At 37.9% G+C, this 23,633-nt stretch overlaps 3 protein-coding genes and 1 pseudogene across 3 annotated transcripts; 2 read left to right on the forward strand and 2 right to left on the reverse strand.

Moving 5' to 3' along the window:
• Positions 1-490: 490 nt before the first annotated feature.
• LOC119988929 (triose phosphate/phosphate translocator, chloroplastic-like) lies at positions 491-4,490 on the reverse strand. Its single transcript, XM_038834192.1, has 12 exons — positions 3,910-4,490; positions 3,748-3,822; positions 3,572-3,637; positions 3,382-3,460; positions 3,007-3,127; positions 2,812-2,907; positions 2,318-2,430; positions 2,111-2,188; positions 1,874-1,990; positions 1,551-1,650; positions 1,346-1,446; positions 491-753 (listed from the first exon to the last, which is right to left on the reverse strand). Exons 1-12 carry the CDS (start codon positions 4,182-4,184, stop codon positions 736-738), a joined length of 1,239 nt encoding a protein of 412 aa, XP_038690120.1. The 5' UTR covers positions 4,185-4,490; the 3' UTR covers positions 491-735.
• A 984-nt stretch (positions 4,491-5,474) lies between these two features.
• On the forward strand, positions 5,475-7,708 carry LOC119988928 (annotated as a pseudogene).
• Positions 7,709-8,604: 896 nt separating this feature from the next.
• Positions 8,605-9,641, reverse strand: LOC119988932 (protein DMP4-like). Its single transcript, XM_038834196.1, has one exon. The coding sequence runs from the start codon at positions 9,360-9,362 to the stop codon at positions 8,736-8,738; it is 627 nt and encodes a 208-aa protein (XP_038690124.1). The 5' UTR covers positions 9,363-9,641; the 3' UTR covers positions 8,605-8,735.
• A 9,466-nt stretch (positions 9,642-19,107) lies between these two features.
• LOC119988925 (receptor-like protein kinase HSL1) lies at positions 19,108-22,774 on the forward strand. The gene is made up of 2 exons (XM_038834187.1): positions 19,108-21,916; positions 22,102-22,774. The coding sequence occupies exons 1-2, from the start codon at positions 19,315-19,317 to the stop codon at positions 22,500-22,502; spliced, it is 3,003 nt and encodes a 1,000-aa protein (XP_038690115.1). The 5' UTR covers positions 19,108-19,314; the 3' UTR covers positions 22,503-22,774.
• The last annotated feature ends 859 nt before the right edge of the window (positions 22,775-23,633 follow it).

Here is a 23,633-nt window from a genome sequence, read left to right on the forward strand (position 1 = left end):
CTTTCGTTTTCGTTGAAGAAACCCACTAATTTTGTTTTTTTTTGCCTTATTTTCTTGTTTTGGATTATAGTTGGGTTCGAGTCTAAAACTCCAGTTTCGTGATTTCTTCTGTTCATCGAACGTTTCGGGATCCTGTTGTTGCGGGGCCAATCAGCTGCATTTTTATGGGCTTGGGCTTCCGTCATTCATTCAACTCCACATCGTCTTAGTGGACCTCAGCTAGGAGAAACTTTTCTAGGATTTCTTTCCTTCCTCGTGGCTTCAATAGGGTATATGACTTCTTATGCAAGTAGACAAGTATGCCTTGCTACTTCTATAATCATATAATTGCTTTGATGCTGAAACTTTACAAAGGAAAATTTTAGAGAAATATGAGGATATGTAAAAGATGTCCAGAAGCTCAGAAATAGTGTTTTGTTCAAACCACTCAAACTGCAAGTGGTAAGTTTACTATTTACATGCTCTATTATCACTCCTTGTCGAATTCCCCCAGAAAGTGTCTGGTCAGGTCTTATATAAGCGTGTTCTGAGAGACTGTAAAGATTACGTTATTGATAGCCAAACAAGAGCTGGTGATAATTTGCAACTGTTTGTTCACGGAATATAAGAAATTTTAGTGAAAAATAACTGGAAAACATTAACAATGTACTCAAATTTCTTTTTAATTTTCGACATCATAGGAATTGATTTTTACACCCAAGAAGGCTCCAGCCCCACCCTTCTCGTCTTCTCAATTCAAGCTGCTTTAGTTCTCTGCAAAAAGAAATGGATACATGAAAATCAGTTACTCCAGGCTCCAGCCTGAGAAAACTTTTAAGCAGAAAACACCAATCTCCAGCCATTTGTGTTTGTCCTGAACTCCTCGTATTGCCCCATCCCCTTCAATAATTAAAGAGCATGTCTACGAGCTAACCAAGCAACCCGTACATGTGTTTTTCCAACTTTCCTTTCCTTGAGACAAGTTCATTTGGGACAGAAAATAAGGCGCCTAGGGTGCTCTATCTGTAAAGTCCTCTTAAAAAAATGAGGCTGGCCTTCTCATTGGATCCAAAGACCCACTTATTCTAAAACTTTAGCAATTAGCAGAAAGCAGCATTGATTAATTCAATCACCTTGGCCAATAAGGCGTCGTAGAGAAATGCAGATTCAAGTTATGGACAAATCATCCTAACTAAGTAGATGAAAACGGAGAGAAGGTTAAACAAGCAATTGATTTGACAATAGACACTTAAAATGATCGCTAGGCCAATGCTAAAAACTGACACCGAGTCCTTAAATTATCTAAATTTTCATTCAGAATAAAAATTAATCATATTAAAGTTGCTATATAGTATCGGAGACTCACTCTTTTCTCTTCTTCCATCTTGGCTTTGATGTAAGAGTAGATTGCCACTCCAGCAATTGCAATGGCTGTACCGATACCTGTTTGTGTTGATATCTTGTTTCCTGTAAATCATAGCATAGCCCGCCATTGTTTCATTTGCTATTTTGAACAAATAATGAAGAGGGCAAAAAGACAAAATCAACGTCGAAAAGAAATATATATTTACCAAAGACCAAGATTGAGAAGCCAATCACAAATACACGTTTCAGCACATTGCCAACTGCATGTGTAAGAGGAGCAACCCTCTCAAGGGTATTGGTAGCCAACTGAAAATAGAGCAAAAGGTGCTTTTATCAGCCCAATACACAAATTTTGGCATGCCTTGTTTGGAAAATTATGGCACTGGAAATTAAAAAGAAATGAAGCAGAAACAATGTATCATGCTATGAAACTAGTTGCAGATTACTTATTAGTAATTGGATAAAGAACAATTTCAGGACAATGCATAAGAAGCTTAGGTTAAAATAAGAATGCATATATCGGTCTTACCTGGTTGTAAAGGTGGTAAAACATACCCACCCAAAAGAGGTCTGAGATGAACTTGGTTGTTCCGACTTTAGTAATTGCACTGCTAAAACCATGCTTCATCAGCTGTGGTCCCTCAAACTGCAAGATAGCACAAGAAAACGAAAAAAGGAGGGCCTTTTACAAGATTGAATGGTCAAAACTTTAGTTTAATCTGAGGAATTAAATTTCCAGGCCTTGTAGCTTTCTGTCTATACTCACAATGATGGCTGGTGGAATACAAACAAAGAGAGCAATTATGGAAATGTAGGCATAAACATTAGTACTATCCATATCAGTCTGCAGGGGGGAAAAATGAAAATGTAATAATCAGAAATGATAGAAATTGATTCAAAAATTCAAATAAAAAGGGGGAGAGAGAGAGGTAGGTTTAGAAAGTAGGACACCAAGGATGTTATGAGAGATTACCATGGCTTTCTTTGAGTATATACTCCTGTATGTGAAGGAGATGTTGGAAATCATAGCACTAATGAAGCCAGTCCAATTGAATGACAGCTCAGTCAGTGATGCGATGGACACACCTGTGATCAATGTATAAAAATCGGAACAGATAGAAAAATATACTGAGTTAATTCTAACCTAGAGCCAATGGGGTTTAGCTGAGAGTCTAGCACTATAGCTCTAGCTTTTGATAGAAATAGATGGCAAGGGATTCTCTCTAATTTCGAATATGGAATTGGGTAAAAGGTTTTGATTATGATTATATAATGACAATTCATAACCTAGTTGAAATTCTTTGTCACTGAAAAGACAATTGGGTTGAGTCACACAATTCATGGCTTGCATCACATGATAAGCATTGTAGTGCGCATATTAATGAACAATCCAATAAAAACTGGTGTTGAAACAATGAAAGAGACAGTTTCAGACAATTGCACAATGCAAAGTTCAGAATAACTTACCAAGAACAACAGGAGCCAGAGAAAGCCATAGAGTCAAGGGTATTGGTTGTCCTAGTATGAACTGAGAAGCAGAAGCATTGAAGAATGGCTCAAGAGCTGAAATACAATGATAGGGAACAGAATTAAAATGTGCTAATATATCATATATGTACAGCAAAGGGTTGTATTTTCCCTGGTCTAATCAATTGATGTCACCTTTGATTGTGTGAGTGAAAGAGACGGCTACTGCTGCAAATGATACATTACTGGTCACATGGCCTAATGCATGACATACAGCAACAGGGATCAACAGCTTCAAAACTTTTGAGTCAATCGGCTACACATAGAAACACCAATAACGTGGCATGATCAATTACGTGAGCTGCAATTATAATCATGGAAACAGAAATGATATAAAACCCAGACGATTGAAAATATCACTAAACATAATTTCACATTTTCTGAACGAAGGAAATAAATAAAATATCCCTAAACAAATGGTCTAATAAACTAATACAACTCCAAAAAAAATATATAAATCAAACAATATCTCATTTCTCAGAGTTTATGGGCTTAATGAGGATCACGTACTGCACGCTTCGGAAGGCCCACGGCCCAGCTCACCAAACAGTACACCACGCCAACCAGCAAATGAATAACTGACACAAAGCTGCACAGGCACAGCACAAGATAAAATCGCTCATTAGAATTCGGAACCATGGCGTACGAACGTATTACTACATAATGGCCCCAACAGGATCACGAACGGAGGATCACTCACTATGGATAGGGGAAGTAATTGTAGATCTTCTTGTTTAGTATGTTGAATATCACGTTCAGGAAGTACCTGCAGGAGTACAATCTCAGTAAAATCAGTAAACGAAACCGGACCGGAAGGTCAGTCCGAGGACTGTTTTACAGTTGAGAGTCGTTATTAAGAGAAAGCAAGTGACGTACCACATAAAGAAGAAGAAACCCGTAACCAGAGCCGGGTACTTGTTAAATAAGCCAACTGGAGCAACCTTCGGTTCCCTGCAAAAACACCGAGTCGGAAGAAACAATGAGTCAACTCCGACACAGGGCGGGGAGACCGAGTCACATACAGGAAACGGACCTCACCCTGCGGAATCACTCCCCTCAGCGGGAGAGGAAGCGGATGCGAAGCACGGCTTCAGAGTCTCCCTCTTCCCAGACAAGACGCACGAGGCCGGCGAGCTCTCAAGCAGCAGAGCCGGCCTGAGCTGCCTCCCCCATATCAAGTTACCGCCCTCGCCAACGGCTCCGATCTGCCTCACAGCCACGACGCTTGCAGAGTTTCCACTCTCTCGAAGCAGCCTCGGGATGCGCGATACGGCGGCAAATGCGGCAGCGCGTGAAAGCACCCGAGACTCCATAGCTGTACCTACACAGAGAAACGATGTGGTATTCGCAAACACTGGGAAGAGCAAAAACCGTTTTGTGCCGTCCCAAATCAGATGACGACGCGTAGAGCGGTCATAATCATTTTGATTTCATTCGGTTCCGTTATGATCCTATGAAATGCGGTGCACAATACAAAATTTCATCGGCCAGTGTGATTGAGTAAAAAAAGAGAATGGTAAAAGCAGAGTACAGAAAAATAATGATCGACGGTGAGGAGGGGTTTGAGAGGGATATAGAAATTTTATTGGGAGATGCTGTGGTGCACAGTGTGGGAGAAGAGGATATGGAGTGGGGTAATCTTATCTGAAGCGAGAAGCTTGTGATGGAGGCCATGTATTGTCCAATCGATATCCACCTCCCTTATCCTCCCATATTACTTTCTTGTGAGTTATGATAGGGAGGTGTAAATACTAGGTCACTCACATATGAGTATAACTAATATTGTTGCCATATTGACCTTAAAATTTGGCATTTCCTTGGCCCAAAAATAGCGAAATGGATCACTTTGGGCTTGAGTTCGGATGCATCAACGTTATTTCGACTTTCCAGCTTGTAGCATGTTTTGATTATGCTGTTTCTTTTTGTTGAAAAATAATCTACGTTTACAGCTAGTTCGTTTCACGGATTTGGGGAGGGGAATGGAGAGAGGATGACAGTAAAATTGTTTTCCTGACATCTTTATTCCACGTCAAATTTTGGATCACATTGTTATAAAAACTTTTCTAACATCATTGAGTTCTTTGGCCATGTTTGAAGTTTGGTTTGAGTAAAAAATTACAATTACTTTTGTAATTGACAAGAATTGGAAGGTATAGATTTATGTTCTGACCATATAAGCAGACTAAAATAATAAATAGAAGTGATATGGATCCCAATAAAAAATATCTCAATCATTTCAGTAGTGGATGTGTCATTCTCTGATTTAATCATAAGGATGTGTCACTCTCTTATCCAATCACAAGGTTTTGTGAGCCTCTACGTTTACATTAATCAAATGACAAGATCCACTATTGGAATGTTTTTTACTGAATCTCTAATATTTTTGAATAATAAAAGAACTAAAATAATATTTATTATTTATATCATATGTAAAAATAGTTTAAAGACAAAATGAAAGCTTGAGGGGTGTAAACGCGATGTCCTAACCCCTGGTTTTGCCCAAAAACCATAAATACGACAGCGTTTTTTACATAAATGGCATAATTGTAATTAGCAGAATTCGTATATGGCAGCAATTCACCTTCTCGACCATGTCTGGTCCTCGGCAGCCTTCTCTGCCTCACTCACCTATGTGCGAGCCCGCTTCTCCCTTGGGGGCCTATCTTTGTTTGGTCCTTTTGATCATACTATCGTCCATTGGAACCTTCTCCACATCAGCTTTCAAAGGTATGCTTTGAATGCGTTGTCATGTGTTCTCTCAGATTTAATTTACGGTTTCCAGATACTATAGCAATAATTTCAATTGTTCTTTGAGGTTAGTTTGTATCTACCGTTCTGCATCCATCTGTGCTACCAGTGAAAGAAAATGGTGCGTAAAACAGTGGGTAAACAATTGCTGTTTAAGTGAGAAAACGAACTCAAATTGTCAATTGCAATTCCCCGAATTAACTTCAATGAGTAGTTTTTGGATTGGGAGATTCTACTGTCATATAATTTGTGAATATAAAAGAAAAATAACATGATTGGAAGGTTTATTAGAAGAATGATATCTCAAAACAGCATCTAATTCTTTAGACATTACCAGACTTTGAATGACTGAAACCTACCAATATTATTAGGTATATTTTATTTAGTTTTGATTCGTTGACATCAGGAACGTTTTAAGGATCCATCTCTTATGGAGTGTGGCTGATATTGTTGCATTGTGTATGATATTGCGTACAACTGGAACTGCAGAGACACAAATGACAGATAAGAGCAACATCTGAATTTGTAAGGATAACTGTGCAGAAGAAAAGGTGACACTAATGGGCAGTAAAGCTATGTATAAATGGTCAAAACAAATTATGCCTTCCCAAGTTGAGCAGCTGATATGGGCTGAAAAAGATATACATAATGCAACTCTTATATTTGATTCAGCCACAGCTGAGTACTGTAATGGTTTCCGCCATGACTGCTGAATATTTGGTGTCATGATCTCTAGACTGACTTCTGCAACCCAATTTAGATTAGCTGAGAATCTTCTTGACATAATGGAGGAGAAGTGTGCAATCACAGAAGACATATTCCTTACTGTTTTCAGAGCCTACTGGATGCTGTCAGGGTTTTTCATAAGATGAATGACTTCAGCTGCAAACCTACTGAGAAATCTTAGATTGCAATTTTTTCCATTCTTGTTGAAGATAATATTTTGAAGATTGCATTGAGGTTTTACAAGGATATGAGAGGAATGGGTATTCAACCCAGCGTTGCTTCCCTGAATATTTTGATTTAAGGCACTCTGCAAAAGCAGTGGAACAATTGATGCTGCTCTTCGAATATTACATGAGATGCCCAACTGTGGGTGTAGTGTATGCCTGATTCATACACTTATAGTACTTTGATTAATGGGTTTTCTAAAATTGGGAAGATCAATGGGGCAAAGGAGTTGTTCAAAGAAATGGAAGGAAAAGGTTGCTTTCCTTCTGTGGTTACCTGCACTTCTTTGATATGTGGCTTGTGCCAGTCTAGCAATGTAGATGAAGAATTCGAATTACTTGAAGAGATGAAGACCTATGGCAATGAGCCCAATGTGTTTACTTACAGTTCTTTGATGAATGATCTTTGCAAATGTGGGCACAAGCCCTGGAGCTATTGGAGACGATGGTTAGCGAGCACCAGAAGCCCAACATGATAACTTATAGTACTTTAATCAATGGCCTTTGTAAAGAAGGGAAGCTCCAAGAAGCTGTAGAGATCCTTGACAGAATGAAGCTTCAGGGTGTGAAACCAGATGCTGGATTGTGTGGGGAGATCATCAATGGCTTCTGTGATTATGCAAGTTCCAGGAGGCTGCAAACTTCCTTGATGAGATTGTCCTCACTGGAGTCTCACCAAACAGATTAACTTGGAGCCTTCATGTTAGAATTCATTATAAGGTCATCCAGGCCTTTGTAGTAATGGTGATCCAAATCGTACTTTCCAATTGTATTTAAGCATGCAGGCTATGGGTATCTCAATTAATGCTGAAATTTTTTATTTCCTTGTGAAATGTTATTGTAAGAAGGGAGACTTGCACAAAGTTTATCGCATTGTCAATGAGATGGTTCTTAGTGAATGTGTTCCCGATGAAGGAACTTAGAGTACAGTGATCAATGGATTTTGGGATCGGAAGAAGGCAAGGGAAGCTACTCAATCGTTATGGATTAAGTTGATGAGCCTGTGATACAAATCTCAAACAAAGTTTTATGACTATGTAAGTGTATTTTGTGTAGGTTTAAAAGTTTAAATTATCCTGAACTTTTTACAGGACTTAAAAGGTCAGTCGTGGAACTTTTTTGGATGACAAGCAGCAAGGTGCCTTACGTTGAAATCTATATGTTATGTTCAGATTTTTCAATGTATTTGTTTTCATATAATTTTCTATTAGGAAGGAAATAGGATTTGCACATGCAGCCAATGAGTGACATCTTAGATAGAGAACCTTGAGGTGTCATATAAGTTCAAATTTTAGATTAAATTGAATTTCTAGACCGCTTGAAATGATTCACATTTGTTATGGACAGAGTGGCTTGATTGAAGGGCCATTTGGTATGCCAACAAAAATGGTTGTCAGCAACCTCTTTTATTTGGTTAGTGGCAATTCATCCATGATGTAACTATTGGATTGACATTGTGATTTGGGCTGAAGCTATATTGCCCCCTGAATCGCCAGCTGTTTGTTTGACAAATTTTTAATAAATTTTTGAAGTTCAGCGACTGCTTCTGTCAGTTTGCTTGATAATGATGATGTCCAGGATGGTGTCGACAAATGCAGATTGGTTGCTGCAATACGCATGAGTGGCTGAGGATCGATATTCAAGGTAACCATCTTATCTGTTCCTCCACTCTGTGTCATCAAACTCTAATCATTGATCTTATGAGGTTTCATCTATGGTCTAATTTTCCAATGCTGATAGTTTCTCGGCTGCTAGAAGGCCCTATCTGCATATTTGATGTGTTAAAATGCATGAATCCACATTGATATCATTCATATTCCATTCGAAGAAGTTTGAGATTCTGTTCTCTTTTGTAAAAGAATTTTGAAACACCCATCTATAAGCAGTCATTTTTATGGTCTTATGCAGTCTAATACAAGGAAAACGTGTTTTTCCCCATTTTTTGAAATTGCCATCTTATTGCATTTTTCAGTCGTTGTAAGTTATGGATTCTTTGAAAATTAAGGCAGCTGAATAGCATTTGAGAATTGAGAAATTCAGGTAAACCAGTCTGTATAAGTTATGACTAGAATTGTTCGGTTGTAGGAAATGATTTGTGGACAGCACAAACGGTCACCATATTCAAAAAGATCAATGAAGTACATATGAAATCAACGGAGTTTGCACTCAATTGCCAGATAGTGGGAAGCCAATTCCATGGCGCTTGGTAGGAAATGTAACAAACAACATGCTGCAAATGACACCAATACCAACTGGGACTGCTGTGAGTATTTCTTGAGCCTCAACTGATGGTGTTGGACAGAAGCAGCTCACAACATTCTGATCAAACAGAGCAACAGCTGCAAACACAAGAATGGACATTAAGGCATGCGCGAAATCTATAAATTGCACCCTGTAATTTGCTGCAAGCTCAGGCGATATGGTTGCTGAACCATCAATGACCCATAAGCCTCGAAATGTAGCAAGCCCATAGCACACAATGCCATTCTTGTCCCTAAAGCTGTCTGTGAAACTCGTCAGGAAGCATGAGAGCCCACAAAGGGCTACAAGCCCTGCAGTCATGAACCGGCTGACAGGGTCACAGTTACCTTGGTTCGAAAAAATGGGTGCCAAGAGTTGGAAAGTGAGAACTGTTCCTGTAGGCAAGAGATTTGCTAAATGTGCTGTGCTCTGAAATGTCTGACTAATAGCTTTCTGTATCAAGGTCTTCTCTGCTCGATTGGGTATTGGTACATCTTGCAAGAGTGGGAGTTTTTGTTCCTTGTCATCAGCTTCAACCTTAATCTCCACCATGATTGACAACTATGTTCGGTATCCTTCTCGGTTTGTTAATATCTATCATGTTTATCCAGAGGAACTGTGTTTTATAAGGAGAGAATCACATAAGAGTGACGGTGAAGGGAGAAGATCTGGGTTGTCATTGATGCCTTGCAAGAAACAGAAACTTAATCTGTAACCCATTTTTGGAAAAGTCGGTTAATTCCAGAATTCCTGAGGGATATATGTTAAAAACATCCATGTTTGGCATCCAGGAGAAGTTGGTTAAAGGCATTGCTGATGTTGGTTGACTTCACAGTTATGTATGAAAAGCAGTTAGCGAAAGAGTTGAGTGAGGTTTTTGTTTAGTGGTTGCTTAGCTTTAATGGGTTAACTTCTCTTCTTATGGGGCTTTGTTGCTTATCTCTTTTGTGACCTGTCATTTTGTTTTCTTCAAACGCAATCCAAGGAACAGTGATCGGCAGTGTCTGGTTCATTTTTCTAAAGACCATTTGCAGAAATAACTGATTAGGGGGATTTGATGGTTAGGGTTAATGGAAAGCAAACGCACTTGTTGGCGAGTCTTGCTTCTTGCACGCCATGACTTCTGAAAGAGATCCCACAGATACGCTTGGCTGTCATTACCTGTTTCATTGTTGCTGACTTGCTGTGTTCATCTGGATTCTGGATCTTGTGGACTGGGCTTGCCATTGCTCGAAGCCCATTGAATTGGGCTCTTTATCTGTTTCTGTATGCATGAAATATTAATGCGGCCCAAACAAGCCTTGGGCTAAGATAGATTTTCTTCATTCACAAATTTCATTGTTTCTCATGCCATCATATGTTCGTAGTCTATACATATTGTTCTGTAAAATATTAACGTTAGGTAGGCCACGAATGGAATCCATTTTTTAACGTTAATTCTTATCTACTAGTCTTTTTTATTTTGAAAATTATATTATGTACTTATTTACTAGTTTTCGCTATCTCCCTCGACAAAAAAAAAAAAAAAATCAAGCTACTTCTATTTAATTATATCTCCCATGCATCCACTCTATTTCTAACAAATGATTGTTTTAAAATGGTTATTACTATATATTATTTGATTAATTAGTAGGTAAACTGGCCCTATCTATCAGTATCAGATTTCTTATGTTTAATGCTTGTTAGAGCTATGAAATTAATTAAACACATTTTAAGTAATTATTCCAAGATCTCAACATCTTTCTTCCATTTGTTTTTTATTTTCCACACCAAACCAGTTGGGAAATAGATATTTTTGTTATATAAATGAAAGTGATAGATGCATACTACATGGTAGATAATAGATAATATGTCTTCGTCTTCCTTGATATGACAATGTTTTGGACTAATTAAATTAATGGCACAAATGACAATTTTTTTAGGATTTTTAGAAAAATTGTTCTCAAATGTCTTTTTTATGACCTTAAAAATGTCCCCATTTCACGTGAATTTAAGCCATGTCAAGTTTCATGCAACCATACCTAGTCTGGTTTTGTTAAAAAAAATAATAAATTTGTTGGTCTAGTTCTACGTCACATTATTGATTAATAAGGAGGATTAGATTTCATAATAATTAGTTTTCTCATGACTTGAACTGGTAATAAATAAGTAATTAATCACGTTTGTCCAACCACTTTAACAACCATAACTCGTTTGAGTGTGAAAGCTGCGACGATCGAGCATGTGAACTAATGCTCGCGTCACGCATTATTATTTGAGTTGAAAAAATTTAAAAAAAATTGCAGTGGACAATCACACTGGGCCAACTTCAGGAAGCCCATAAGTAAGTCATGTGATAGTGGGCTTTACGGCCCAGATTGTATGTCACGTGAAAAAATCTGAGAAGTATAGTAATTTTGAAGGGGATGAATCTTCTCAGAATTCATACCTGGTCAATATGGGTAGGTATCCATCTTTTAATATGTCGGGAGTGTGAAGTTATTATTTCTATAAATTTTATTTTTTTATTACGAAGAGAATCAGTAAGTTGGAATAATCATTAAAAGACAAAGTCCGTAATTAATTAATCGTAAACGCCACTATTAGACAATCATTATAAAACTATATATATATATACACACATATACACATATACATATATATATACACTTTTCCATCAAAATTTGATGATCTTGATACGAACCACAGGGCTCATGTGGGTTTCTGTAATATTATATGCTGATCACTGGAAGTAGCCATTCTTTAAATTCCAAAAGAAAAAAAATAATCATTGTGCTTCAAGTATTCGAGACATTCCCTTTTATGTTTATTGATTAATCCTACGAAGGCACAGAAAATGTTCAATGTCAATTGAGCCAATCATGATAGAGAGAGAGGGAGAGACAGAGAGGGAGAGTGTTTGTGTGATGATGAAGAATTAATTAATACTGTCTAAATTGCAATGAGAATAAGGGAGTCCGTATGCACAAACAAGCAATGATCAACACTCTCATTTACATTGGACATGATGACCCATTTAGCTTTCTCCATATGGTTTCGGGTGGGTCGGGTTAGGAACCCAATACATATGTGATTCTCTATAGTCTCTATCTCATGTGTTCTGTCCTATATCCAGTAATATAGGAGTATAGGACAACATGGATATGATCATTCAGGACAGGCCGGGTCTGCCCCTAAGCTAGCCACAATACCATCCAATCCATCTATATATTTTTCACCTTTTGTATATATGATTCTATGCAGACGATATACTTGATCAGTGACAGATGAATATTATTAACAAGAAATCCAAAACAAAGGGTAGCTATCAATCAATGTCACTTCCTCACTATATATTTAGCCCACCTAGGTTAGCTAATTTCTTCTTGCAAAAAACATTGATTGTGGGGCCTTTGCCACATGTGATTCTACCCTGGCCATATATATATATACACATACTGACATACATACATACATACATACACAAGCGAAGTAGTGAAACTTAGATATATCATATATGAACAAACAATTAAGATGGGCAACAATATTGGAAATGCAACCTTATTATGGTAAGCACATGGATTTTATTATCATGCAGCCCCCATTTCTTTGCAAAATCTGTTGTTATTTTTAAAGCTAACACATGCATGCATATTTAATATATATATATATATATATCCAGTAACTCATCTGATTTTATGATTGTTGAGTGCATAACAAATCATGATCATCTCACAATCATTGTTCATAGCATGATATTTGTTCTGTTCGATAGCAATTTATGTTGTAAATTCACACTCCCACATACATCAATAATATTGTTCGTTTTAGGTTGTCCGGTTTCCGTGGATACATCGGATCCGCAATGCTTTGTTTTTCCTTATACCCAAGCAACTGGGCTAGGCCCAACTCACTCAAGCCTAGGAAAAGGCATTGTTGGTGGTAAGATGTGGGCTTAGCCCTTATAAAGGACATAGTCACCACATCTTTAAACGATGTGCGACTTTTACACTCCCCCACACTTGTTGGCTGGGTTGTGGGCTGGGTTATGCCAGACCCAACAAGTGGAGTAGAGGTCATGTCTAATTGGATCGAATTGCTCCGATACCATATCGTAAATCCACACTCCCACATACACCAACAATATTGTCCGCTTTGGGTTGTCCGATTTCCAAGAATACATCGGGCCCACACGACTTTGTTTCTCCTTAGGCCCAAACAAGTGGACTAGACCCAACTCACTCAAACCTAGAAAAATGCATTGTTGATGATAAGAGGTGGGTTTAACCTTTATAAAGGGCATAGTCACCACATCTTTAAACGACGTGGGATTTTTACAATTTATGCCTTATTTTAGGCATTATTAGCTGGATTGGTAGTTCATCGTGTGAGTATTTCTCTCACAATTTGACCAGATTCCTGTTAAAATCTAGGATCTCACTCTTGGTCAATAAAAAAAGTTGTATAATACAGCCTTTCCAAAGATTGTACTTGTTTATTTGACTTGCTCATCTAAAAGATCCAAAATGGACCATAATGTACATAAACAATTAAATCAACAATACTTTATAGTAATTAATACGCACTAAAAACCCAACCTAATCCCAAAGGAGGTCAGATTTTCCACACTGCATGCACAATTATGATCAGATTTAATTACTAATCATTCACAAGATTAGCAATTAAATTTCATTCAAAAGAAGTATGAGTGTGTGAAGGGCATAGGAGATGCTGGTGGCATGGAAATTAATTGAAGCATAAGAGGACAATTATGATTGCGGTTTGGGACAGACTCAAATGGGTTGGAGCCACCTTTTGCTTTTACTATTCCTTTTGCATTCTTAAAAGACTATATATTATACTAAATCAGTGCATAAAAGAAGCTTGCCTCAAAGTTTGTAAAGGACTTTGATTTTGGTCCTACAAAAATCTTGCTCTTGAGAGTTCCACATTAATATATAGTTTGATATCTCCAATAAAGGCGGTGAGGGGTGACATGGGTCAATTGTGCACTGAAATTTATTATATTTCTTTAGCACATTTTATTGTACAAAATACTAAAAAAACTCGATCATCATTGAATTAAAAGAAGGTGCTGAGTTGGGTATGTGTTGGTTAGATCACTTATTTTTTACATCTTTTGGACCAGAACACTAAGTTCCTATCATCATTGAATGTTATTTTTCTTAATAGATATAGTTCCTTTTGTTGGAGTACCACTAATGGTTAGGAAATGAAAATATTTTGGATCGAAATTTTGTGCGGTTGATCTAATGGATATGGATGATTCAAGCTCAGTGACCTCAGTGCTTGATATTAAATCAGATTCTAGGGTAATTAATGTTTCTTATGATGATGATTAAATCAGGATCGGATTTAACATCGATCACTGAGAACGTAACTGAGCTTGAATCAATTGATGAAGAATCATTTGTATCTATTAGATCAATCGGCTCATTAAAATTTGAAAAAGATGAATTAGCATCACCCATCACGGTAATCGGCACACTCAATTGATGAACAATGTTAATTATTTAGCTAAGTTCATATATTGTACGAATCCAACCCAATATTCCAACACGACCCGTGGTATACCAAGAGTGTTCGACAAGAAGCTTCACCCACTACACTAGCACAAACTCTTCACTCAATCCATTCATTACACACTCACAGACAGAGAGACATTTGATTGTCTATATTTTTCTTTCTTCCACTGATGATGATGTTATGTGGGTTAAAATCTCTCCCCAAAAACTCATGCTATCACACATGGCTACCCTCAAAAGCTACTGGTCTTTTACCTTTTTCAGGTACTACTACCCTTTTTTTTTCTTTATCTTTTTGTTTAGGGTCAAAACCTACATACTTTTCCAATATCAAGCCTTCTTCACCTAATTATTATTCTTTACTTCATTAATCATGCAAACACATGACAGCTTTAATTATTTTGCAACTTAAATGCAGGACCCCAATCCCATGCATGTTATATGGGTCAGCATGGAACAAAATTCTCAAAATTACTAATCATTGATTAGTGTATTTTTGAAAGCAATTAATTTATGAATTATACAAAATTAATTACTAGCTAGGTATAGATTCCTTTGATTCTGATTAATATGTCTGAAAAGCAAACAAAATAGAAATTCCAAGTACAGATATCCGTCGTGTTTTTCTTTTTTGTCTTTATTTGTGTATAGTTTTTCACTTTTTGCAACAAAATATATCACATCAATGAGAGACAATTCACTAAAAGACTCTCCACATATAAAGACAATGTGGAAGCGTAGAAAGTTTCACATATAATTAATTAATTTAATTTGGACATATTATCATCTTTTTTTTTTCTTTTTTTTTTCATGTGTATATTTTGTCTCCCTTATATTTTAACCCCAAAAGTGGAACTTAAAATCTTAATTAAGTCATTGCTCTCCTCATCAAATCCTTATTTTCCTCAAAAACGTGCACAATTAATTCTTAATCCATGCCAAATTTCAGAAAATTGTGTTGTGTTTGTAGGTCATCAAAAATAACCCTATATATATGCAAACACACGCACACAGACAATTTTGGAACTGACTTACCATTAATCATTATATATATATATATATATATAATGTAATATTATGCACAATAAAAGTGGAGCCCACACTCCACATCAATGTACGGTTGCCCAGGTGGACCATATTAATCTTAATTCGGTTCAATGATTTCTTTCTATTTTTTCAAAGACGGTCTTCTTCTCGAAGTCACTGTGAATCAATATTTGGTGGGCTTCTTCACTAAAATGAAATGTGGGGGGACACAGAAGAGGCCATGTCAATTGGACAGTGAACGGGTCGTTGACCTCTTTTTTGTATATTTACGAATGCTTTTTTCCCCTATTTAATCTTGTTTTTTTACTCTTCATGTAATCCAATAATTGCCGTTTTTACTGCTCCAGTGGAATGGACACAATAATTATTGATTTTGATTATTTGTATTTCTTTGGCCAACATCTTCTTTTTTTTGCTAAATAGTTATATATCAACTATATTATCTTGTAACAATAAATATCGTATTTATTTTGAATGCATTGCACCCTCTCTTTTTTGATTACAAGTACAAATACAATATACAACACACCACCATATCAAGCTTATGAAAGTACAGGTGTCTACAGGCTCCACGCAGGAGGCACAAATCAAGCCCACGCAGGGGTAGACTATCAAGCCCACGCAGGGGTAGACTAAGCCCACACACCTCCTTATAAATATTCGGAGGAGGTGAGACTAGAACCAATGACCTCAGTCAGGGACATGCAAAGTCATTGCACTCTCTCTTTAATGTGTGATATCTCTCTCTTTTTAATTTCTTCAAGGATTCTGACCTAGATTTAAATATGACAGACCAGACCCTTGAACCTGAATTTAACCTAGGTCAATTAACACACAAGATTTCAAAATTTGAATCGGTGGGAGTATTCCTAGGAATCCTACCATATCTACTTACTTTTTTGCTTAGAATACCCCGTACACAATTGCATTACTAATTACACCATGCTCTCTCGTGTTGTCATTTTACAATCGTTTGAGAGAGCTTGGACCCACCTTTGCTGTCTACGAGTTTGAACTGAAATATATATATTTTTTCCAATTAGATTGGAGATCACACAAAAATCTTCCACGTTCATATGTTATCTTGTTCATACAATATTATTAAATTGTACAGACAATAGTTACGCAGATAAATACATGTGCACGTGCATGTCTGTCTATAAATATGCATGTGCATGGAGATAATATACTACACATATTTGCAGTAACAATCCTCCCTTGTACAAATTGACTGTGGTGTTTGTCATGAACCGCAAGAGCTAGCTTCCACTACCAAAACAACAAAAACACTTGTCCTAGAACAAAGTGGCATGTGTCTGGGAATAGAGTTTAGTGCTCATTTTTGTGCTTGAAGATAATCCACAAGCAATACAATAACATCCAGTTCATGGGGATTTGTAATACATTTGGGTAAGTGTTTAAAAAAGGAAATTTCTCTTTAGAATCCCGTGACTCACTTTCTCTGTTTAATTTGGACTTCTTGGGTAATAACGTGTACTTGTATTGCTATTCCAATATTCTCTTGGACGCTCGTTCTCCTCCCTTTTTAAAGCCTGCCTTTGTATCTTCCATTAATTACACCATCAAATTGAAGTTTCGCAATGCTTATCACTTTATTGTATAACAACTTTTGACTGTAGATCATGTTCAATTTCTAGTGGAGACTATTCCATGTCCAATTAGTTTAGGTTAACTTTTTTATTAAGTTATACTTAAATTGTCTCAACTAGTAATCACCCACTAAATAACACGTATTAAGTGTTTGAAAATCCAAACATCTCAAATTGATATTGTCCGCTCTGGATCGAAAGTTTGCACGAATTTGTTCTTTTGGGCCGTTTTCCAATTATTCATGCTCAGAAAAAACATCATTTGTGTGAGACAAGATGAAACTTTGTTTATATACCACTAGTGGCGTACCCAAGTTTACGGGGGCCCTGGGCAAACTTTAAAAAAGGGGCCCCTTAATTTTTTTTTCGTTATTATCATATAGTTCTTAAAAGTTTAACTCTAAAAAAATTACTTAAATATGACTCTTCTAACATTTTGATATGCAAAATCATGAATTACTTTAATATAATCAATTGTTTTCATCAAATCACTTTCAATATACAACAAAACTAACTCATTTAACCTTTCTTGCGACATGGTGGACAGAATATATGATTTTATCAACTTTAACTTTGAAAAACTTCTTTCTGCGAATGCTACCGTTATTGGAATAGTCAACAATATTTTATATGCAATCCATGCATTTAGAAAACCATCATCCATTGTTTGCAAATGATTTAGTATTTAAATAGGCTTTTTTATTTCTTTAGGTAAAATGTTACACAAAACTTTTGATTCTAAAGTTAAATCTCTTCCATCAGTATCATAAAAAGGGTCACACTTTAAAAAGTCTTTTGATTTTTGAAGAGGCTTTTGATTTTTTTTCCCTTAATTTCTTTATGGGCTGATCTAACTTTTAAGAGTCTAAAACCTTAAGTGGTCTTTCTTACTTTCTAATTGGGTTGGGCCCCTCACTTTTATTAGTTTGTTTTAACTCTCAATTCTTTTTGAGCTTTATAAGTGATATTTGTGGGCTTTAAAGTAGGATGAGATAAGTTTTAAAATAAACTATCCTATAACTAAAAATTTTTAAATTTGGGGTCCTGGGCGGCGGCCCAGTTCGCCCAGGCCCAGGGCCGCCCCTGTATACCACTCAATTGAGAGTTATGTCAATCTGACGTGAAACCAAAGACATAAAGTTGTGTGTTTTACAATAACATGTGTTTGGAAGAACAACTTTGTTTGGATTTATCAAGTTGAGTTTCCCACAAATTTACTTTTCATTCGTCATGATACACTGTCTAGAAAATGAGAGAATTCATAATTAATAATCCAGATTATATAAATCAGTGACTGACAGCGATTAATTTTTTAATTTGAAAAGATATGAAAAATAGATTTCACTTTCACTCGGATTGACTATTACCTTTTGTTTGCAAGTCTTGTTTTTTGCAGATTTTTTTATAGTCGCTTTGTGTCAAAAAGATTTGACCATTGCACGCAAGTTACAGTGACTCTGAATACGGGGTAAAATTTTCTCTGGTCAACCCACCACTTTTTGACTTTTAACACACAAAACAATACTGCACTGCTTGTTGCCTTGTTCTGTCCTCCCAAAACACAATTTCCTAATCTGTCTCATACAATCTAATTAACTACTCCTAAGAAGTAACAACACCATTATTAACCGCTGGATTCTTTCTTGCTACTTGAGATCATTGCCACCTGCCCCCCGCATTAATGATATATATATATGTATATTGACCCACTTAGACGTTATCCACTTCTCCTTTGTATTTAGTTGTAATCCAACAATAATAAAAAAATGCCGGTAATGATCTATTCAAACAAGCATGCATTTGCAGATACTCCATCCCCCCCCCCCCCTTTTTCAACAGTTGCAATTAGCAACGTAAGTTGGAAATATTTCAACAGTCAAGAAAAGGCAATCCGATTACATAATATATATTGCTTTGTTGAATGGTTTGTTACGAGCTCTTAACTCTTTATCCTCTACAAAATTTTCTGAAACCTCTTGAGACTACTCTTTATCCTAAAAGTGGAAAGAAAAAGGCTCCCCAACAGTTTCGAACAGATTCACATGAAAATCCATGTCATATAAACAAAACATGTAACGTCTCTAAATCCCACGCCATTTATCATCATTTCTAATCCAATCAAAACCAAAACAAAAAAGAACCAACTTTTCACTCACGTAAAAAATACTTCTACTTTGAATTTCTTATGCACTATTATTGTTGCCTACCCACGCCATTGAACACGCACAAGTGGGTAATGGACAAAATAAGTAGAATTCTTCTGTTATATTCACGCCACCCCCCTCTCAAATTACTCACTCTTCTCCACGCCCACAACTTAACATGACTCCTCTGCTTCTCTCCTTCCTCTGTCTCCTCCTCTCTCCGCTCTTCACACTCTCACTCAACCAAGAAGCTTTAATCCTCCACCAACTGAAACTCGCTCTCTCCGACCCTGACTCGGTCCTCAACGACTGGAATGACCGCGACGACACTCCCTGTAACTGGTTCGGCATCAAATGCGATGCCGTTTCTGGCTCTGTTTACTCTGTTGATCTTTCCAATGCCAACTTAGGTGGTCCTTTTCCTTCCTTGCTATGTCGTTTAAAGAACCTAACTTTCCTTTCCTTAGACAACAACTCCATCAATTCAACCCTCCCTCTTTCCATCTCCGACTGTAGTTCCCTCGAACACCTTGATCTCGCTCAGAACTTGCTCACTGGCCCTCTGCCCAACACGCTCCCGGAGATTCGAAATCTCAAGCACCTCGACTTGACTGGTAATAATTTCTCCGGTGATATACCGGAGAGTTTTGGGCGGTTTCAGAAGCTTGAGGTCATATCTGTTGTTTATAATCTGTTTGATGGGATTATTCCGGCGTTTCTGGGCAACATTTCCACGCTTAAGACGCTCAATTTGTCATACAACCCTTTTACTCCTGGTCGGATCCCGGCGGAGCTTGGGAACTTGACGAATTTGGAAATTTTGTGGCTGACTGAGTGCAATTTGGTGGGCGAGATTCCTGACTCGCTGGGTCGACTCCAAAATCTTCACGATTTGGACCTCGCTCTCAACGATTTGGTCGGTGTGATTCCGAGTTCGCTCACTGAGATGACCAGTCTCGTTCAGCTGGAGCTCTACAACAACTCGCTGACAGGGGAGTTGCCGCGCGGGTGGGGGAAATTGACCGCATTGCGACTGCTCGACGCGTCAATGAACCGGTTGACAGGAACGATTCCCGACGAGCTGTGTCGGCTGCCACTCGAGAGCTTGAATCTGTACGAGAACAATTTAGAAGGTATTTTGCCTACAAGCATCGCGAACTCGCCGAATTTGTACGAACTCAGGCTGTTTCAGAACCGACTGAGTGGCGAGCTGCCTCAAAATCTCGGCAAAAACTCGCCTTTACGGTGGATTGACGTTTCCAGCAACCAATTTTCCGGTGAAATCCCGCAAACTGTGTGCGACGAAGGCCGCCTAGAGGAGCTGCTGATGATATACAACTCTTTCTCGGGTCGAATTCCCTCAAGTTTGAGCGAATGCCGGAGCTTGCGCCGGGTCAGACTGTGTTACAACAAGCTATCTGGTGAAGTACCGAGCGGCTTCTGGGGTCTCCCTCATGTTTACCTGCTTGATCTTACCGATAATTCACTTTCGGGCCCAATTTCGAAGGACATCGCTAGCGCGTCGAATTTGTCTTTGATAAAGATATCAAGAAATGAATTTGAAGGAGCAATACCGGAGGAGATTGGTTTTCTAGATAATCTTGTGGAGTTTTCAGGCAGTGATAATAGGCTCAGTGGGGCTTTGCCTGGGAGTATAGTGAAACTAACCAAACTAGGGACTATCGATCTTCACAACAACGAGCTTTCGGGTGAGATACCAGATGGGATTGCGTCCTGGAAGAAATTAAACGAGCTGAATCTAGCGAATAACTCTTTTTCAGGGACGATTCCTGAGGAAATTGGAAGCTTGTCTGTGCTTAATTATCTTGATTTGTCTGCTAATAGACTTTTTGGGCAAATCCCCCTCAGTTTACAGAATCTGAAGCTCAACGAGCTCAATTTATCGAATAACCGGCTTTCAGGTGAGATCCCTCCATTATTTGCGAAGGAGATATACAGGACTAGCTTTATGGGTAACCGTGGTTTATGTGGAGATATGGAGGGTTTGTGTGAACGTAGAAGGGAGAATAACAACGAAGCTTATGCTTGGTTGTTTAGGTCTATTTTTGTTTTAGCCGGTTTGGTGTTTATTGTTGGAATGGTCTGGTTTTTCTGGAAGTACTGGAATTTCAAGAAAGCAAGAGCTGTGGACAAGTCTAAATGGACATTGATGTCGTTTCATAAACTTGGTTTTAGTGAACAGGAGATCTTGGATAGCCTTGACGAGGATAATGTCATAGGCAGTGGATCTTCAGGGAAAGTTTACAAGGTTGTGCTTAGCAACGGTGAGGCCGTTGCGGTGAAGAGGCTTTGGGGAGTGGTGAAAAAGGACTGTGAGAATGCCGACACTGGCGATATCGAGAAAGGCGAGGTCAAAGATGATGTCTTTGATGCTGAGGTTGGGACTTTGGGAAAGATCAGGCACAAGAACATTGTTAAGCTTTGGTGTTGTTGCACTACTAGAGATTGCAAGCTTTTAGTCTATGAGTACATGCCAAACGGTAGCTTGGGTGATTTGCTTCATAGCAACAAGGCGGGTTTGTTGGATTGGCTTACGAGGTATAAGATTATAGTAGACGCAGCTGAAGGGCTTTCATATCTGCATCACGATTGTGTTCCTCCAATTGTGCATAGAGATGTCAAGTCTAGTAACATTTTGTTGGATGGGGATTATGGAGCAAGAGTGGCTGATTTTGGAGTAGCCAAGATTGTTGATGTAACTGGAAAAGGTCCTAAGTCCATGTCCATCATTGCCGGTTCTTGTGGATACATTGCACCAGGTTAGCTTGTGAATCTATTACATTTATATGTCTGCTGTGTTCAATTTAGCTTGTGATTTCTAGATTTCTTGTTTAGTTGTGCTTTCTTCTGCACTTTTTAACTGTGATTTTCCTTCCTAACAGTTCTTATCTATACATTTTGAGCTCACTCTGAAACAATCTCTCTTTGCTTGAACTCGTTGCAGAGTATGCATACACACTTCGCGTGAACGAAAAGAGCGATATATACAGCTTTGGTGTGGTGATACTTGAGTTGGTTACAGGGAAACGTCCAGTTGATCCAGAATTTGGGGAAAAAGACTTGGTAAAGTGGGTGTGCACCACTTTAGATCAGAAAGGAGTGGACCATGTGCTTGATACAAAACTTGATTCCTGTTTCAAAGAAGAAATATGTAAAGTACTCAACATTGGGCTCCTCTGCACCAGTCCCCTCCCAATCAACAGGCCATCTATGAGAAGGGTTGTGAAAATGTTGCAAGAAGTGGGTGGTGAGAAGCAGGTCAAGACGACTATTATTGATTCAAAGGATGGGAAGTTGACTCCTTATTACTATGAAGATGCCTCAGATAATGGTAGTGTAGCTTGAGAACTGTGTTTTTTTTTTTTATTATTTATTTTACACAATTGTGGTGTGAAAGTCATGGAAGGAGTAAGCTTTTAAAAAGCTCCTATTTTTCTTGTTGACTTGTTGACATTTCCATGATGATCCCCGGTTTGTGTTTCTGGGAAGAAAGAGTGGATTGAAGGTTTGTTTCTGCAGAAAAACAACAAGAAATTATTGTGGGGGGGAGTTATGGTGGTCTTATTGTACACTGTAAAGTGATCAGTTACTATTAATTTTTATTCTGGATTTAGCAACTCTACTTGTTTTGAATACGATACTTGCACAGTTCATTAATAAATGATTCGTTCCTAGAATAAGTAGAATCGGTCAGGTGACTTTAAAATGTAGAAGCCTGTGCGGTTAATGTTCCAGGCTAAGCTAATCTATGATATAACTTCTGCAGTGGTGCACTGTGTTTTGTGGGATAGACCCAGGTTGGTTATTAGAACTAGTCCATGGTTCTTCTCCCTTGAGTGAAACAGAGCTCCTGCTACCGTGCATCCCCTCTTATTAGGGTAGGTGGCGGCATATGGACTGCAGTCTTTTGGGAAAATAACTAGGACACGACAGTAATTCAACTGTTGAGGGTACATTTGGGTTGGTAAATTGGTTGTCGAATTGCTGTCATGAATTTAGTTTTGAAAGAGATTTATCAAAAATCCAAGGACAGATCTCATTTTCAAGTCTAAAATATCAGTGGGGGAATTTTAAGCCGTCAATGTTATGCATAGGAACTCACAATCACAATTCACAAACCTGGTCGACCTGGTCTTTTTGGAACACCTTCAACGTAGCCACTGCTGTAGTTTTCAACTTGAAATTGAAAGTTTGGGTCCTCAGTAACTGGAGCCCTGTTAAACAGGGTAAACTCTGTCTCAGCTTTCGATATTTAGGTCGGATTGGTCAGTTTCATGACAAAATATAAATGCATATTCATCAACAACTATGTACGTATTTATGCAATTGCTATAATGACGAATAAAATTGGTTGGTAAGAATATTAGTGGTGGTGCACGGGTGGACCAATTGCCAAGGACTCTACTGTCGGAGATGAAAGCCTGAAACCATTGAGAGAGAGGTAGTTAATGCAACCTTCTGTAGTTGGGTCTTCTC

This window comes from Tripterygium wilfordii, chromosome 21 (assembly GCF_013401445.1).
Source record: "Tripterygium wilfordii isolate XIE 37 chromosome 21, ASM1340144v1, whole genome shotgun sequence".
Classification (NCBI taxonomy): Eukaryota; Viridiplantae; Streptophyta; class Magnoliopsida; order Celastrales; family Celastraceae; genus Tripterygium; species Tripterygium wilfordii.